This window comes from Ceratotherium simum, chromosome 25 (assembly GCF_057802395.1).
Source record: "Ceratotherium simum simum isolate JZ-2026a chromosome 25, ASM5780239v1, whole genome shotgun sequence".
Lineage (NCBI taxonomy): Eukaryota > Metazoa > Chordata > Mammalia > Perissodactyla > Rhinocerotidae > Ceratotherium > Ceratotherium simum.
Genome location: NC_141924.1, coordinates 27,774,294 through 27,794,197, shown reverse-complemented (window position 1 = coordinate 27,794,197; position 19,904 = coordinate 27,774,294). Strand labels below are relative to the sequence as shown.

Genomic DNA, 19,904 nt, shown 5'->3' with positions numbered 1-19,904 from the left:
CACCTGCTATTATATACTAACTGTAAAAGGTTACGAATGACAAAGCAGTTCATTAACAAACCACACTGTAGCTGCTTTAAATATGAGGTGGAAAATAGAGCCATCTTATTTTGTAGCATCTTAATTCATTTCAACAAGTAGAACTACAAAATATATAAAAATCTATTTCTTAATTCATTTCACCCTGAGATTTACTGAAACGAGAAAACATTTTCAACTAAACTATAATTATTGAAACTTAAAGAACACTGGATAGGAAGTAAATGAGTAAAGGCTGTCTTCAGGCTCCTTTTATCATTAAGCCAGTGGTATATGCTCAAGCAAGGGACTTGGCCTCTCTGCATTCAGATTTGCTCACCTGTGGACCTACATGAGTTTAAGTTTTCTTTGCTGCCACATTTCTATAATCCTGAAACAATGAATGCACTTATACTAATAGTAATTGTTAACGTCCTAAAAATATATTTAAAAGAATTATTTTATTGATTAAACATGAAACACTTATGTATTTATTACTTAGATACGACAAATAGTAGCACTTTCTTTGGGTAATTTGAACCATATCCCAAATAGTCGTAATGAAGTTTCTATCTGCCTCTAGATCCCTGGTTCTTAACCTTCTTTGTGATCAGGGCTCAAAAGTCCTAGGAAAACTAGGGATCTTTTCCTAAACAAAATGCACAATATTAAAATGTTCTATGTAATTTCAAGAGATCCAGTCTTCTGAAGCTCCCCTGGGCCAAGCTACCCTGTTTTATTTTTCCCACAATATGTTTTCCATGTAGATTCTGGCGTTTAGGTTGTGAATTTACTTTATGTTTTTGACACAATAGAAGTATTCAGAGAGTACCACCTAGTACTACCAACAAAACTTTAAGAAATGTAAAAATGGCAACAGTAGGCATTTTACAGGGGTTCAGAATCTGTTAAATTACACATACACATACACACAGAGAGAATGCAGGAAAACAATATATGTAAGCAAGAAATACAAATATAGTTGAAAAAAATGTTACTCAAGAAGCTCTTGATGCAAATTCCAAAGAGATAGTACTTAAATTTGATCTTTTTCAAAGGTCTGAGATGGTATGACCTCAATAAACCAGCTAATAAGAATAACTCCGTGGGATGACCCTTAAAACTGTATATTTTATTGGAGTTCTAAAGATCAAACACCTCATAGGGTAACTAGAAGAATTCATGTCTTTGAATGCGAAATATCTTTAACATCATCATTTTCAGGCTATCTTTGGTAATACTTTTTAATCCAAGACACTGATAGTCACACTGACATAACTCTGTTCAAAAATCTAACAAACATTTACAAATTTGAATAACTTAGACAAATGCACCCCAGGTGTTCCTTTGCATTGCAAACAACCGTTTGCTAGAATCACAAAATGTTGATGAAAATTTCAAGTTGCAAAGAAAACTGTGACAATCATGTTTGAAATATTATTTTAAAATTTATCCTTCCAATGAAATCTTTTTACCTGCAAGATTTCAAATGAAAACTTGGTTTGTCTAAAGTTGCAGGGTGGTTTTTAATATGCCATTTATATGCAAAATAATGCAAGTGTGCCTTTAAAAAGACAGGCAACTTTTAGCAATGTGTGTTAAGCAGAGAAATATATAATACTATACTAAAAAGCTCTTCCTTCAGCAGAGTAGGAAAAATCATCTATGTGTTAACTCTTTTTAAAAAGAAAGAGCAATAGAGAAGGGTATGTACAGAAAAAGAGAAATCAGAGCCAGGACACAAATGAGCTGAGGTAAAACGTGCTGCAGGAAAAGTATTTGGTGGTCCCCAAGAGTCAGAAGCCACAGCAGAAGCCAGCTTAGCCAATGTCCTGCTGCTGCATCTATGGTTCAGATTACTCCAGCTATTCCAGTCTAATCCAGCTACTCAGGTCTAGAACAGTGTTTCAAAAATATTGAGTACTCAATAATTTTTCACAAAATTGAAAATAATTTATACCAGAACTGGAAGAAAAGCATGAGAGAACTCCCTGTATCCTAAATTTACTTCTTTGTGTTTTGCATTTATTTCTTCATCTACTCTATCATTGTAGGCACTCGATATCTATCTACCGAATGTATAAATAATCTATTTACAGTTAATCAGGAAGCAATCAAATTATTTATTTATTTTCCAGTAGGACTTACACAATCTTAGGCTGGAAGTGTTTTTAGGGATCAGCTAAAACAATGCCTCATTTCATCTATGAGGAATCCCAATAATATTAAGTAACTTGCCTGAAGTTATACACACAGTTATTGACACAATGAGGAACAAAACTAGTCAATGAGCTTGAGGTTCTGTATGTTACATCATTTTCTCATTTAAGGATATCACTAGTGTATAATTGTTGCCATTGTCATTTTTATCACTAGCTACTGTTAAAGATAGCCTTCAGTGCTATCTTTAATCTTACAAAAATCCTGTAAGAGATAGGTATTATACCCATTTAAAAGTTAAGCAAGGGAGCTGGCCGGGTGGCATAACCGTTAAGTCCACAAGCTCTGCTTCAGCGGCCCAGGGTTCGCAGGTTCGGATCCCAGGCGCAGACCTACACACCACTCATCAAGCCATGCTATGGCGGCATCCCACATACAAAGTGGAGGAAGACTGGCAACAGATGTTAGATCAGGGCCAATTTTCCTCACCAAAAAGAAAGAAAGAAAGAAAAATAAAAAAATAAAAGTTAACCAGATCAGAAGTCACATAGGTGGTGAGTGAGATGAATGAGTCAGGATTCAAAGATAGAGTCATCTGATTCAAAGCCCATGAACTTTTCCATTGCACTTCATTACCTTCTCCAAAATGACAGTTTTTAGTTTCTAAATATTCTAGAATTTCTAAAAAATTTCTGAATCTCAACCTATAAGATAGATTAGAAGACTATATTTGAATTAAAATATTTTAACAACTAAAAATCTTATTGCCTAATTTGTACTTATTCTTTCTAGTGTCAGGCATGTCTAATGAATTAAATGATACATTGGCTACAAAACCACTTTGTAAACTGTAAAGAACAGAAATTCAAACAAAAATTTTAAATGTCACTAGACATATAATCTGCAAATATACAAGACTATGTGTTTGCCATGAAATAAACTAGGTAGACTATCTCCCAAGGATGGCATCTAATACATCTAAATATTATGGTTTGGCCTTTCAGGTACAGAAATCCAGTTCTGTCACCACACTTAAAGAAGATTCCAAAGGTTAGACTCACATTAATAAAGTTTACAAAGAGTGATCTATAAAATCAGAATGTCAGTTTATTATTACAAGAAAAAACTATAATGGAAAATAGAATACTCTAAGTCTGAAGGACCAGTGCATTCTCTCCCTGTAAACAAAATTACATGAGAAGTCAAAAAACAGAAAGTTGCTTGGTGATCATGAAATCAGAACAAATGGAATGAGATGAACTGACTGCTTCATGGCCACAAATTAAAACAGATTAGTGTATTCCTTTCCATAGTAAGAATGATCTCATCAATGGGACCAGAATACTTGCATTCTGATGACTAAAATTCTCTCTTCCCTCTGTCATAAACACTGCCTGAGTCTTCTCAAGTAATCCCTTGGTCAAGGAATTTATGATGAATACATTACTCCTTTAGATAAGTTCATATATCTCTACCAGGCTACAGTAAATTTCCTCCAGTCTGGCAGCCATTTTGTTTTTTAAGGTGATTTTTACATAACTCTGCTCTGATAAAAAATACATGATTTCACTGATTCAGAAACAAGTCTCATTTCGAAGTTCTTAGAGTATGCCCCAAGTACTATTAATACTAATAGCTAATATTTGGGTGATTATATATTAGACCTTATGTTAAGTGCTTTATGCATAATATCTTAATCTTTGCCGCACTCTATAAGGTAGCAAGTCTCATCTTATAAAGGAAAAAACTAAAGTATTCAGAGAGAAAGTAAATTGCCCAAGGCCACACAGCTAGTAAGGGGAAGAAATGGAACTTGAATCCAGTCTGTCTGACTCCAGAGCTGATATTCTTATTCACTACAGTCTTCTATAGAATACTTTCATCATTGTTATCTTCTTTCTGGTTACTGGATTCCTTATATACACTGCATTTGGGGGGAAAAAAACCTGTTAAGTTCCCGAGAAAACACTGTACGTAAAAGATGTTCAAATCATTATATTCTTTTAAAAATAGCATAAATGCAGATCATGCTGCTGATACTAATTTACTCATTTAACAAACATTTATTGAATTCCTACTGTGTGTCAGCACTGTTCCAGGAGCTGGAGATACAACAGCAATAAAAGCAATGTCTCTGCTCTCTTGCAGCTTACATTTGGTTGAGAGAAAAGGGGCGGGAAAGAAAAATTGAGACAAAAAATAAATGAATATAAATATATCAGATGATGTTAAGAGCTATGAAGAAAAATACAGCAGGTAAGGAAGATAGAGAGTAAGGTAGAGGAAAAGGGAAGATAGTATTTTACAAAGTGAAGACAAGGAAGGCCTCTCTAATAAGGTAACATATGAAAGAGGTAAGAAAGCAAGCTATGTAGATACGTGAGGGAAGACCATGGCAGGTGGGCAAGTGCAAAGGCCCTGAGGTAGAAGTAAGCTTGCTCAAAAAAGAGTGAGAAGGCCAGTGAGGCTGGAGCAAAGCAAACAGGAGGGAAAATAGACTGTGATGGCTGTGGAAAGATTGCAGGAGCCAGATCACACAGAGTTCTGAACAAGTGGAGAGTAAAGAGACCATTTAGGAGGTTACTGTAAAAACTGAGCCCAGAGAGATCATGGGTTGGACTAGAGTGGTCACAGTGGACGAGGTGGTAAGAACTGGTCAGATTCTGCATGTATTGGGAAGGTAGAATGACAGGATAAAAAAAGATTTCAATATAGAGATCTAAACTATTTAAGCACAAAATTTCTTTGTCATTATACAATATCAAACATTTTAAAGAATGAAGTAGAAACATAAGGCAACTTACTTTACTGGTCAATGTATTTATTTCCCGTTCAGCTTTATGCAATTTACTGATTAAAATAGTATTTTGTTCATTGCTTGACTGCAGCTCTTTTTCCAAGCGTTCAGCCTGTAGTTTAACTGACTGTTTTTCAGCCTTTTATTAAAAAAAATATTTTAAAATTTGTTTATAATTTTTCACAATTATATAAAGATAAATAAGCACTATTTAAAATATATGTATAATCCTACTATCCAAAATTATTCAAAACCTTGCCAATATTAACATGTACCAAAGTAACAAGAATTTTCTCAAAGTAATTGGTAGAATTTAAATGAAGAATATTTGCTCCAGGAAATATGCAATAAAGGTATCTGGACAAACAATATATCAACAGCCACCAACAACAAAATAAAACTCATACTCTTTTCTCTGAGAGAGAGTACCTAACACACTCACTCGATACCTGTTTACTCTTATTGCTGACATAATTTGAACAAACATTTTTGGGGGTTTCAAGTCCATAGCAGATATCTGAAAAAGCATATTAGAAGGTAGAAGAGAGAACTTATTTGTAGTAAGAACTGAACATCTAAAATCAATAGAGATTAACAACAACAAAGAGATATAAGAATTCAAAATCCTCAACTAATCTGGAGCCTTTGGAAGTATGGCAAAGAGCTCAACAGCTCTCGACCTCATCACATAATATAGATTCTTGCTGAAGTCTAAGCTGTCAAGAAAATTTCTAGTTGATAATACTCTTAGTACTCATTAATTAGAGAGGGAAAACTAAATGCTTTTTAAAAATATTTCTACTCAAAATAGTTAAAATGAAAACATTTGGCATTTAATAGATAAGCTTCAGTTTTGTAACATCTCATTTCCTATTATCTTAAATATGATGAGTGTATTTCAACAAATAATTAGAAAAAAACTATTTTCCTCAAATATGAAATGATACTCTCTGAGCACGATACCCAAAAAAAAATCAAGAAATGCTTGCTGTCATGTGCTTATTTTCATCTGGCAAATGATAAAATTAAATATAAGCTCTTCTGAAAATGTCACATCCCATCTTTTGTCATCTTGAATTCAATTTGTCCTGAAAAGAATCACTCTAAATGACCTCAATGAGAAGTTTCACCACATACTATATTCAATTGCATTAATCCCACTTACTCTGTCCCTGTGTAAATACATTAAGGATGGAAGGATGGCAACATAAACAGTCTCATTCTGAAGCCTCAGGTCTAAGGTCCAATGATACTGACTTTAGTTCAGGAAACCAGTAAATATTGTCAGAAGCTTCATCCAAAAAATAAAAAGGTGACTTCTACTCTTCAAAACATATCAGTGTACTCCTTGTACCAGTTTGCTGGCTGGGAAAAATAATTACTATTTTGGATCTGGATACTGGATTTTAATTACAAACTAGGTGCCCACTAACTTTCCTCCAACTCAAATCATTTCACAACTCTTCTGAAAAAAAAAAAAAAAACAAAAAACATTTTGGATTACTCAAAATAAATCAAAACAATCAAACTAGTATATTTGCTACAAGTTAGACACTAAGAACTAGAAGTAAGCATAACTGAACAAGATGGTGAAGGGGTCCAGAATATGCCACCATGGCATAAAAATTACTTTGAGCTGAAGGCAGTTGAGAATCAACAGACACAAGAAAAGTTTTTTTCCTGAACTATTCCTATCTGCCTAAAAGCAGAGCCTCCAAAAAAGAATTTAACTGTTATAAATCCCCTCTCCAGAGGTTTCATAACCAGGGAAGACTGACTCCTATCACAGAAGACAAGAAGTCAGCACCAGGATAAGAAATCACCTATACAGACAGTCACAAAACTGTCATATCTGCCATCTATTTTCCTAAGGACTCATTTATCTTTCCTGAAAGTCATTTGTTTTGCCTTAAGGGCTCTTTTTCCCTCTCTCATTTACCTATTGAGATGGTATATAAGCCCCAAATTTTAACTGCCTCTTTGAGTCACATTTTTCTGTGTACATACTCCTGTGTACATACGTGAATAAAAATGTCTTTTCCCTTGTTAATGTGTCTGTTGGTAGTTTAATTCACAACCTCCAACCACAGAACCTAAGAGGATGAACAAAAAGTTTTTCCTCTCCAACAAGGGAAGCCAAGAATTTTCATAGGAGAATACCTCTAGGAATACCAGCCTACCTATGCCAGCTTTTATCTTTCTCTAATGAACTCAGGGAAACTCAGCAAAGGTTTGTATGCATTAGTAGCAAAGTTGACGTTTATTACTCTGGCAAGAAGCTGTCATAAGATACATAAGTATGGTGTTTCTGCTTAAATAGGACTTATGATTTTAAGATCTTAAATCCCAGTGTAAGGAAATAACTATCTAGGAAGAAATTGTTCTTTCTGGTTTGAGATGACTTTAGTCTTCAGTAACTCAAATTTTTTTAGCTTTTGCATATTCTACTCTGTGGCATTATATGAGTTAAATCATTTCAGATAGGTGACTTGAATCCCAAAGAATAAATAATCCCTTTGCAAATGTGGTAGCATAGCTATTGCTTATGAATCAATAGCTTTCTTCTTTACAAAAAGAATATACACCCTTGGGATTCCACAAATGCGTCAGCATTAGACTGGTGAGCATACATTTATGCTCTAAAAATCAAAGGCTTGTCAATTGCACTTTAAAAAAAAATATGCCACGCTCTACCGGGAAAGCAATTAAAACCTTACCTCCAGGGATCTGACTGTAGCCTGCATCTCAGCCAACTGCCGCACCTGAATTCTTTGGACACTTTCTACCTGAGCACCAGAATTCTCTTTTTCAGCTCTTAATTCTGCTACTTCTGCCTCTAAACCTTTTAATTTCTGACACAAATGGACTTTTTCTCGAACAAGTTGCTCCATTCGTTTGCTGTCTCTTGTGGGATCAACACTAAGCAGCTGGTTATGTAGTTCTTCTTTATCTTTCTCCAGTCTTGCAATCTAATAATAATTTAAAAGAAAGCATACAACCTTAAATTCTCAAATTTTCAGTCATGAACATGCTTTACATGTCAGAAAATTAAAATTAAAAATTGCACAATATGAAAAAAAAAGCTCAGGTGGTGAAATGAAGAACAAAAAAGAACCATCTAAAATGTCACATTCTTTGTTCTGTACTCAGCATGACTCAAACATGAGTCCCATTTTCCCTCTGTCTCCTCGGGGTGGCTAACACAGGGCTCCGTCAGTTGCTGACTAAAATTCAAAATTATAAATTATACTATAAAAATAATTATTAAAAACATGTCAAGTATTTCAAAATTCATCAGAACATTATAGCTGTTTATGCAAGATCAATATGCTGATTACTACTAAGCTTTTCCTCACGTGACAGTAATTCTTGGGCTATGGCTATACTAATAAAATTACTTTATTCCAAGGCAACTTAATCCACAAAAAAGTTGCTTGTCCATATAAACTATAAATGTAACTGATAAGAGTTTTTAAATGATAGCTGAGAGTTTATTAAAGCCCTAGTTGTAATGATGGCCTAGTTCTTAATTCTCAAATTCAAGAAAGGACTCAAAATCATTACTTTAGGGCATGTGGAAAAGTCACTGGGGAACTTGTTGAGCAGGCACACCAGTGGTCTTCTCATTCATGCTAACCATCACTGCCAGATCCCATGGGCCTCCAAGTCAGTGGGTTTCAAACTGCTTCCTAACCTCTGAGGCACTTCAGAGGCCCCACAGCTCTGGGAATGAGTGGGCCAAGTAATCAGGGTAAAACTCCTTCTTTCCCTGTCCCGATCTCCCCAACTATCTATTCCCTACCACTACCACCACCAAATCTTTGTTGTTAACCAGAGCAGCTCCTCATTTTAGTCTCTTTTTACATATGGGGTTTCTTCAGATGATTCAACTAAAAAGAAAGGATTCAGTTGCGGAAAAAAAAAAAAAGTTAGACACCACTGCTCTAAACAACACCAGGGGTTGTTTGTAGCCAGGACTAGCTTAGAAGGCTCACTTGAAGCCAAAAGGACTTTAAGAAATGCTCTGCAACTGAGGCAAAAGTGGCCCAAGAGACAACTGATTGCTCAGATTGCTTTAAATGAATCTGGAAAGTGTGAGACCTCCACCCCAGGGCAGACTTTGTTTTCATCTGTAAAATGAGAGGTTAGACTGGAGGCCCTCTAAGATCTTTTTCAGTTTTAACATGTCGTGATTCCAATTTGGTTTTGGACACGCTTTATTAATGATGATAATGGGAAATATAGGTAGAGCTATCCAGCAGGCAACTATTTTCTCCCAGCAAATAAAATTTATCCTATGGGCCAGGCCCATGGCTTAGCGGCTAAGTGTGCACGCTCTGCTACTGGCGGCCTGGGTTCGGATCCCGGGCGTGCACCGACGCACCGCCTCTCCGGCCATGCTGAGGCCGTGTCCCACATACAGCAACTAGAAGGATGTGCAACTGTGACATACAACTATCTACTGGGGCTTTGGGGAGAAAAAGGAGGAGGATTGGCAACAGATGTTAGCCCAGGGCTGGTCTTCCTCAGCAAAAAGAGGAGGATTGGCATGGATGTTAGCTCAGGGCTGATCTTCCTCACAAAAAAAAAAAAAAAAATTTATCCTAGAAGGCAGCTGTGCAATTCAGAGTCAAGCCCTCAAAAGCCCAACAAATTAGTGCCTCTCTCCTATTTTTCCTCCCACCCTTTATGTATAAACATTACCCCCAGAATTTCGTCCCTGACTACCTATTCCCCCCACCATGTTCTCTTTCCTTCAGCTAGCTGTGTGACTTTGTGCAAGTCACTTTTTCACTCTGCCATCAGTTAACATAAAGGGCTTGGGCTGGATGATCCTTAAGATACCATTTAGCTTTTGCATGAGGTAACTCAACTACAATTCTAATGTGCTATTTTGAGGTGTGGCGGCTCACCTAGGTCAGGAATTAACATGTAACTCAGGGTCAGAGCATGGTGCCTTTTACTGAGTACTTACAAAGCATCAAGTGCTAAGTACGCTACACACAAAAGTTCATTTAATAACAATTTCTCTCGCAGTCTTCGTTGCATATATGAGGCCAGACAGCTAATGTTCTTGACCAGCATACTTCCTACATTATTGCTTTCTCCAGTAGTTCTGAGAGGCATCTGCGGGATAGCTGAAGCTATGGACTGAACTAGCTAATGGCAAAGTCAGGATTAGTTCCCACATTTATAACTCCTAAACCAGAGCTCACTATCACATCATTCCTACCAAAACTGGTGATCACTATCTCCTAATTTCTCTATTCATTTATTCTTTCACGCAACAAATATTTATTGAGCACTTACTATGTACCTGGCACTGTTCTAGGTAGTAAGGATACATTAGAGAACCTAGCAGACAAGGAAATCATCACAAAACCAAGAAGCTTATTTTCAGTCCCTGCTATGACACCATTCTCTTCCCAGTCATCTGGGCACAGATCTTGGACACATCCTCAGCTCTACTCTTTTCTTCTACTCTCAATCAGATTCACATGTCATCTTCCTTGAAATACTTAATGTGTTGTACTCTCAACTGTTTCTCTCAATTTCCAAAAGGCTTTGTTTGAATTTCTCTTTTAGGACATTTATCCAAATCTCCCTGTATTACAGTTACCTCTACACTTACTTTATTATCTTCTAGAATATAAGATTATTTGACAGGAAAGATGATGTATTAACCAATTTTACTTTTTTTTTTTTTTTTTTTTTAAAGATTTTATTTATTTATTTTTCCCCCAAAGCCCCAGTACATAGTTGTCTGTCATAGCTGCACATCCTTCTAGTTGCTGTATGTGGGACGCGGCCTCAGCATGGCTGGAGGAGCGGTGCCTCGGTGCGCACCCGGGATCCGAACCCGGGCCGCCGGCAGCGGAGCGCACGCACTTAACCGCTAAGCCACGGGGCCGGCCCTAACCAATTTTACTTTAAAAAAACTGTTGAAGTAAAGAAAACTGAACAGAAACAGATCAGGGACGAGGAATAGTTGCTGATCATCTTTTCAAAGGATGGTAGCTCTAATTCCCCAGAGCACACAAAAGGAAACAGCAGTATATCTACTTGCTCCATCTATCTTTGTTTTTATTATCTTTATGATGCAGCATAGAGAAATGATTAAGAGTACAGGCTCTGGAATCAAATGGCTTAAGTTTTCTTTTTTTTTCTTTCAGTATTTACTGAAATAATTTACTGAAAGATATTACTCTACTATCTTTCAGCTCATATGATTTCCAAGAAGAGGTCCGTTGTCACTCTTAGCTTGGTTTTTCCGTATAAAATATCTTTTTTTTTCTGGTTACTTTTTTAAGTTAAACTCTTTATTTTTAGATGATGGTAGGTTCACATGCAGTGGCAAGGAATAATACACACAGATCCTGTATACCTTTTACTCAGTTTCCCCCACTGGTAATAACCCTCCTCTTCTATTTTCTGGAAGACATTGTGTAAAATTGGTTTTCATTATTCTTCCCCACCCCCCCAAAGCCCCAGTAGATAGTTGTATGTCATAGCTGCACATCCTTCTAGTTGCTGTATGCGGGACGCGGCCTCAGCATGGCCGGAGAAGTGGTGCGTCGGTGCGCACCCGGGATCCGAACCCGGGCCACCAGCAGCGGAGCGCGCGCACTTAACCACTAAGCCACTGGGCCGGCCCTTCATTATTCTTTAAACACTTGGTAGAATTCTCCAGTGAAACCATTCTTTTGGGGGGAGTTTTTAAATTATGAATTCAGTTTCCTTAATTAATTAGTTATATGGATACTCAAATTATCTAATTCACATGGAGTGAGTTACAGTAACATGCCTTTTGATCCATTTCATCTCTGTTTGTCAAATTTATTTAAGTAGTGTTGTTCACTAGATTACTTTATTACCCTTTTGAGGTCTGCAAGGTCTGCAGTGATAGTCTCTGTTTCATTCCTGACACAGGAAATTTGTGTCTTTTCTCTTTTTTTGTCAGTCTTGCCAGAGGTTTGTCAATTTTGTTAATCTTTTCAAAGAAACAGCTCTTGGTTTCACTGATTTTCTCTCTTGTTTTTCTTTTTTCAATTTCATTGACTTCTGCTCTTTATTTCCTCCCCTCTGCTTGCTTTGGGTTTATTTTGGTCATCTTTTTCTAGGTTCTTAACGTAGGAGCTTAGATTATTGATTTGACACTTTTCCTTTTTTAGTTCTAATGAACACATTTAGCACTATACATTTTCCTCTCAGCAGTGCTTTAGCTATGTCCCAAATATTTTAATATGTTACATTTTCATTTAGGTCAATGTATTTTTTTGAAATTATTTTTTCATTGAAATTTCCTATTCAACTCATGAATTATTTTAAGTGCGTCATTTCATTTCCAAATGTTTGGAGATTTCCCTGCTACCTTTCTGTTATTTATTCCTAGTTCGATTCTATAGTGGTTGGAGAATTTACTGGGTAATTTCAATTTTTATGAGGTTGTTAAGGTTTATTATGACCCAGGATACGGTCTACCTTGGTATCATGTTCAGTGGCCACTTGAAAAGAATATGTGTAGATGCTCTTGTTGAATAGAATGTTCTATAAATGTTGATGAGATTCTGTTGGCTGATGGTTTTCTTGAGTTCTATATCCTTCCGGATTTTCTAATTCTTCTATCAATTGTTGAGACAGGGGTGTGAAGTATCCAACAATAATTGTGGATTTGTCTATTTCTCCTTTTAGTTCTATCAGTTTTTGCTTCACATAGTTTGCAGCTCTCTTTGGTTCATACACATTTCGTATTCTTATGTCTTCTTGGTGGACGGACATTTTTGTCATTATATAATCTCTACTTCTGGTATTTTTCTTTACTCTGAAGTCTACTTTACTGATATTACTTTATTTGAAAGCCACTCCTGCTTCTTTTAATTAACGTTTGCATGATGTATCTTTTTCCATCCTTTTACTTACTAACTACCTATACTGTTATATTTGAAGTTTCTTGTAGACAGCATATAGTTGGGTCTTCTATTTTTTAAAATCAACTCAGCAAATCTCTGTCTTTTAACTGCTGTATTTAGACCATTTATATTTACTATGACTACTGATATGTTAGGGCTTAAGTTTTTTTTTTTTTTAATTCGTATTTTTTTTTATTACAGTAACACTGCTTTATACCATTATATAAATTTTCGGTGTACATCGTTATATTTCAGTTTCTTTGTAGATTACCTCATGTTCATCACCCAAAGACTAATTACAATCAATCACCATACACATGTGCAAAGCACCCCTTTCACGCTCCTCTCTCCCCCATTCCCCTCTGTTAACCACCAATCCAATCTCCATCTCTATGTGATTGTTTATTGTTGGTTTTATCTTCTATTTATGAATGAGATCATTTGGCACTTGACTTTCTCCCTCTAACTTATTTTGCTTACCATAATACCCTCAAGGTCTATCGATGTTGTCACAAAATGCCAGATTTTATCCTTTTTTATGTATGAGTAGTTTCAATTGTGTATATATACCACATCTTCTTTATCCATTCATCCCGTGATGGGCACCTAGTTTGCTTCCAAGTCTTGGCTATTGTGAACAATGCTGCAGTGAACACAGGGTTGCATATATCTTTACATATTTGTTTTCATGTTCTTTGGATAAATACCCAGCAGTGGAATAGGTGGATCATATGGTAGTTCTATTCTTAACTTTTTGAGGAACCTCCATACTGTTTTCCATAGTGGCTGCACCAGTTTGCACTCCCACCAGCAGTGTATGTGAGTTCCCTTTTCTCCACATCCTCTCCAACACTTGTTATTTCTTGTCTTGTTAACTATAGCCAGTCTGATGGGCATGAGGTGATATCTCATTGTAGTTTTGATTTGTATTTCTCTGATAATTAGTGATGTTGAATATCTTTTCATGTGCCTGTTGGCCATCTGTATATCTTCTTTGGAAAAATGTCTGTTCAGATATTTTGCCCATTTTTTAATTGAGTTGTTAACTTTTTTGTTTTTGAGATGTATGAGTTCTTTATATATTTCGGATATTAACCCCTTGTCAGATATATGGGTTGCAAATATCTTCTCCCAATTGTTAAGCTGTCTTTTCGTTTTGTTGATGGTTCTCTTAGTTGTGCAGAAGCTTTTTAGTTTGATATAGTCTCATTTGTTTATTTTTTCTATTGTTTCTCTTGCCCAGTCAAACATGGTACTTGAAAATATACTAAGACCGATGTCAAAGAGCGTACTGCACATATTTTCCTCCAGAAGTTTCATGGTTTCAGGTCTTACATTCAAGTCTTTAATCCATTTCGAGTTAATTTTTGTGTATGATGTAAGATAATGGTCTACTTCATTCTTTTGCATGTGGCTGTCCAGTTTTCCCAACACCATTTATTGAAGAGACTCTCCTTTCTCCATTGTATGTTCTTGGCTCCCTCGTCGAAAATTAGCTGTCCAAAAATGTGTGGGTTTATTTCTGAGCTCTCGATTCTGCTCTATTGATCTGTGTATCTGTTTTTCTGCCAGTACCATGCTGTTTTGATTACTATAGCTTGGTAGTATATTTTGAAATCAGGGAGTGTGATAATTCCAGCTTTGTTCTTTTTTTCTCAGGATTCCTTTGGCTATTCGAGGTCTTTTGTTGTTCCATATAAATTTTAGAATTGTTTATTCTATTTCTGTGAAAAAACGTCACTGGAACTTTGATAGGGATTGCATTGAATCTGTAGATTGCTTTAGGAAGTATGTACATTTTAACCATGTTAATTCTTCCAATCCAAGAGCACGAAATATCTTTCCATTTCTTTGTGTCTTCTTTTATTTCTTTCAACAATGTTTTATAGTTTTCACTGTACAGGTCTTTCACCTCTTTTGTTAAGTTTATTCCAAGGTATTTTATTATTTTTGCTGCAATTGTAAATGAGATTGTATTCTTAATTTCTCTTTCTACTACTTCATTGTTAGTGTATGGAACCACAACTGATTTTTGTATGTTGATTTTGTATCCTGCAACTTTACTGTATTCATTTACTATTTCTAAAAGGTTTTTGGTGGATTCTTTAGGGGTTTCTCTATATAAAATCATATCATCTACAAATAGTGACAGTTTCACTTCTTCCTTTCCAATTTGGATCCCTTCTATTTCTTTTTCTTGACTGATTGCTCTGGCTAGGACTTCCAATGCTATGCAAAATAAAAGTGGTGAAAGTGGGCATCCTTGTCTGGTTCCTGTTCTTAGAGGGATAGCTTTCAGTTTTTCTCCACTGAGAATGTTATTAGCTGTGGATTTGTCATATATGGCCTTTATTATGTTCAGGTACTTTCCTTCTATATCCATTTTATTCAGAGTTTTTATCATAAATAGATGCTGTATCTTGTCAAATGCTCTCTCCATATCGATTGAGATGATCATGCGATTTTTATTCTTCATTTTGTTAATGTGGTGTATTACATTGATTGATTTGCAGATGTTGAACCATCCTTGCATCCCTGGAATAAATCCCACTTGATCATGGTGTATGACCTTTTTAATGTATTATTGTATTTGATTTGTTAGTATTTTGTTGAGGATTTTTACATTGATGTTTATCACTGATGTTGGCCTATAATTTTCTTCTTTTGTGTTCTCTTTGTCTGGTTTTGGTATCAGAGTAATGTTGGCTTTGTAGAACAAGTTAGGAAGCTTCCCTTCCTCTTCAATTTTTTGGAAGAGTTTGAGAAAAATAGGTATTAAGTCCTTGAATGTTTGGTAGAATTCACCAGGGAAGCTGTCTGGTCCTGGACTTTTAGCTTTTGGGAGATTTTTGATTACTGCTTTGATCTCCTTCCTGGTGATCAGTCTAGTCAAATTCTCTATTTCTTCATGATTCAGTTTTGGAAGGCTGTATGATTCTAGGAATTTATCCATTTCTTCTAGACTATCCAATTTGTTGGCATATAGCTTTTTGTAGTACTCTCTTATAACCTTTTGTATTTCTGAGGTGTCTGTTGTAATTTCTCCTCTTTCATTTCTGATTTTATTTATTTGAGCCTTCTCTCTTTTTTTCTTGGTGAGTCTAGCTAAAGGTTTGTCATTTTTGTGTATCTTTTCAAAGTACCAGCTCTTAGTTCCATTGATTTTTTTCCTCTTATTTTTTAGTCTCTCTTTTGTTTATTTCTGCTCTGATTTTTAATATTTCCTTCCTTCTACTGAGTTAGGCTTTGTTTGTTCTTCTTTTTCCAATCCCTTTAGGTGCACTGTTAGATTGTTTATTTGAGATTTTTCTTGCTGGTTGAGGTAGGCCTGTATTGCTATAAACTTCCCTCTTAGAACCGTTTTTGCCATATTCTATAAATTTTAGCATGTCGTATTTTCATTTTCATTTGTCTCCAGGTATTCTTTGATTTCTCCTTTGATTTCATCATTGATCCAATCAATGTTCAGTAGCATCTTGTTTAATCTCCACAAGAGATTTGTGGCTTTGTGGCTTTTCCGATTTTCTTCCTGTTTCTTCTTAAATTTATTGAGATTTGTTTTGTGGCCTAATATGTGATCTTCCCTAGAGAATGTTCCATGTGCATTTGAAAAGACTGTGTATTCTGCAGTTTTTGGATAGAATGTTCTATATTATATCTACTAAGTCCATCTGGTCTAATGTGTCATTTAAGTCCAATATTTCCTTATTGATCTTCTGTTTGGATAATCTATCCATTAGTGTAAGTAGTGTTCAAGTCCCCTACTATTATTGAGCTGCTGTCTATTTCTCCTTCTATGTCTGTTAATAATTGCCTTATACATTCAGGAGCTCCTATGTTGGGTGCACAGACATTTACAATTATATAATAATATAATTATAGAAGAGGAGGGGCTGGCCCCGTGGCTTAGCGGTTAAGTGCGTGTGCTCCGCTACTGGCGGCCCGGGTTCGGATCCCGGGTGCACACCATCGCACCGCTTCTCCGGCCATGCTGAGGCCGCATCCCACATACAGCAACTAGAAGGATGTGCAACTATAACATACAACTATCTACTGGGGCTTTGGGGAAAAAAAGGAGGAGGACTGGCAATAGATGTTAGTTCAGAGCCGGTCTTCCTCAGCAAAAAGAGGAGGATTAGCACGGATGTTAGCTCGGGGCTGATCTTCCTCACCAAAAAAAAAAAAAAAAAAAAAAGTGATCGCTAGGAAAAAAAAAGAGGATACAGTTATATCCTCTTGTGAGATTGTTCCTTTTATTATTATGTAGTGCCCTTCTTTGTCTCTTGTCACTGTTTTTGTTTTCAAGTCTATTTTGTCTGATATAAGTATTGTTACCCCATCTTTCTTTTCATTGCCACTTGCATGGAGTATCTTTTTCCATCCCTTCACTTCCAATTTGTGAGTGTCTTCAGGTCTGAAGTATGTCTCTTGTATGCAACATATATATGGGTCTTGTTTTTTATCCAATCGGCCACACTATGCCTTTTGATTTGAGCATTTAGTTCATTGACATTTAAAGTAGATATTGATAAGAATGTACGTATTGCCATTTTGTTACTTTCTTTCTGGGTGTTTTGGTATTTCTTCTCTGTTCCTTTCTTCTTCTCTTGCTCTCTTCCCTTGTGGTTTGATGGCTTTCTCTAATATTATGTTTGGGTTCCTTTCTTTTAAGTTTTTTGTATTCATTATAGGTTTCTGGTTTCTGATTACCATGAGGTTCATATATAATAACCTACATACATAACAATCTATATTAAGTTGATGGTCTCTTAAGTATGACCACTTGCTAAGAGGTCTACTGTCTTACTCCTCTACTCCCACATTTTATGTTTGTGACATCATATCTTTTTGGGCATGTGTATCCACTACCCTCTTATCATGGAAATAGATAATTTTAGTACTTTTGTCTTTTGACCTTCATATTAGCTTCATAGATGGTTGACCTGTTACCTTTACTGTATGTTTGCCTTTACCAGTGATTTTATTGCCTTTTTTTTGGGGGGGGTAATTTTCTTATTCCTATTTGTGGTCTTCTATTTTCCACTTAAGTTCCTTTAGCATTTCTTGTAAGGCTGGTTTCTTGGTGATAAACTCCTTTAGTCTTTGCTTGTTAGGCAAACTCTTTATCTCTCCTTCCATTCTGAATGTTAACCTTGCCAGGTAGAGTTATTCTCAGCTGTATGTTTTTTCCTTTCAGCACTTTAAATGTATTGTGCCACTCCCTTCTAGCCTATAAGGTTTCTGCTGAGAAGTCAGCTGATAGCCTTATGGGGTTTCCTTTGTATGTAACTTGCTGCCTTTCTCTTGCGGCTTTTAGGATTCTCTCTTTAATTCTTGACATTTAATTATAATGTGTCTTGGTGTGGGCCTCTTTGGATTTATCTTGTTTGGTGCTCTCTGTGCTTCGTGTACCTGGATGTCTGCTTCCTTCCTTAGGTTAAGAATGTTTTCAGCTATTATTTCTTCAAATAGATTCTCTGCCCCTTTGTCTCTCTCTCGTCCTTCTCTCTCCTCCTCCACCTATAATACGAATGTTAGCTCACTTGATGTTGTCCCAGAGGTCCGTTAGACTGTCCTCATTCTTTTTAATTCTTTTTTCTCTTATCTGTTCAGCTTGGGTGATTTCTTCTAGTCTTTCGTCCAGCTCAGTGATCTGTTCTTCTGTATCTACTCTGCTACTGAGCCCCTCTAGTGAATTTTTCATTTCCAGTATTATATTCTTCATTTCTGATTTGGTTCTTTTTTATATTTTCCAATTCTTTGTTGAAGTTCTCACTGAGTTCATCCATTCTTCTCCCAAGATCATTGAGCATCCTTATGACTTAGTTTCTACTCTTTGTCAGATAGATTGTATATCTCTGTTTCCTTTAGTTCTTTTTCTAGGGTTTTGTCCTGTTCCCTTACTTGGGACATAGTCCTTTGTCTCCTCATTTTGCCTCTTTCTCTGTACTTATATCTATATATTTCGTAGGTTAGCTATGTCTCCTGATCTTGGAGAGGTGGCCTTATGTTAAGAGATGCCTTGTAAGGTCCAGCAGTGTGCTTCCCTCTCGTCACCAGTCCCAAATGTTCCAGGAGTGTCCCCTGTGTGGGCTACGTGTGTCTTTCTGTTGTGGCAGGGTTGCTCTTCCTGCAAGTGCCCGAGGAGGCTAGACTGTCCTCCTGGCTGGCACGTGGTAATGCTCAGCTGTGTGTGGCTGCTATGGACTCTTCAGTCACTTTACTGGGCAGGGGGAGCCCCAGCACAGTTGGCTGCAAGATCTAATAGCACATTCCTGTTGCAGTTTTTCTGTTAAGTGAGTAGGCCCCTGGCATGGCTGGTTGCTAGGCTCAGGGGCTTACAAATGCTATAGGCCTCCAGCCTGCAAGGCTGCTGTCAGCTCTCAGTAGTGCAGCTGGGTGGGGCCAGCCCCAGGCACAGGAGCACCCAATTGTTTCAGGCTTTGGAAGGTGGGGCGGATTCCTTATGTGGCTGTTTGAGAAGCACAAGTCAGCCGCAGTTGAAAAACCCCTCCGCCCACAGGGCCACACCCCCCATCAACACAGAGTCCTGCCTTGTGCACACACCCTGACCCACTGAAGCAGATCCAGTCGCCCCACTGCAGAGGCCCCACACACTGCACTAATGCAGGCCCACCCCTTGCGCACGCCCTTCCCTGCAGAGGTGGAACCACGTGCCGGGCTGCAGAGGTTCTAGGCATTCCACCTATGGAGGCCCACCAGCTGCCCAAAGGCTTGCTATTGGGTGGGGCCAGTCCCTAGGGTGGGCTGCGTGCCCTGGCTGAGCTAGGTTAAATTGATCCTGTAGTGGGTGGGGCAGACTCTGGGCTAACAAGCTAGGGAAAGAACTCCAATGGCATCTGCCAGCATCTGGGTCAGCATGCCCATACTAGGTCACAAAAGTGGCTGCCACCAATGTTTCAGTCCCTGGGGAGGTCTCACCTCTCACCAAGATGCACCCAGAGCCTACCAAGTGAGTCTCTTTTCACCAAAGTACTGGGCACCTTTCTTTCTTGTGA

General features: G+C 37.1%; 1 protein-coding gene across 7 annotated transcripts in view; it reads right to left on the bottom strand.

Annotated features, from left to right (window-relative positions):
* CEP83 (centrosomal protein 83) overlaps positions 1–19,904 on the bottom strand; it is a 125,856-nt gene that overhangs the window by 37,104 nt on the left and 68,848 nt on the right. For 5 of the 7 annotated variants that reach the window (XM_087449104.1, XM_087449103.1, XM_004417960.3 and 2 more), the window contains 2 exons: positions 7,693–7,944; positions 4,983–5,114 (listed from right to left, as the gene is read on the bottom strand). The exons of 1 other annotated variant lie outside the window; for it this stretch is intronic. In XM_087449104.1, coding sequence (XP_087305230.1) covers positions 4,983–5,114; positions 7,693–7,944 — 384 coding nt within the window. The remainder of the gene's footprint in view (positions 1–4,982; positions 5,115–7,692; positions 7,945–19,904) is intronic. One more of the 7 variants, XM_087449107.1, reaches the window with a different exon arrangement.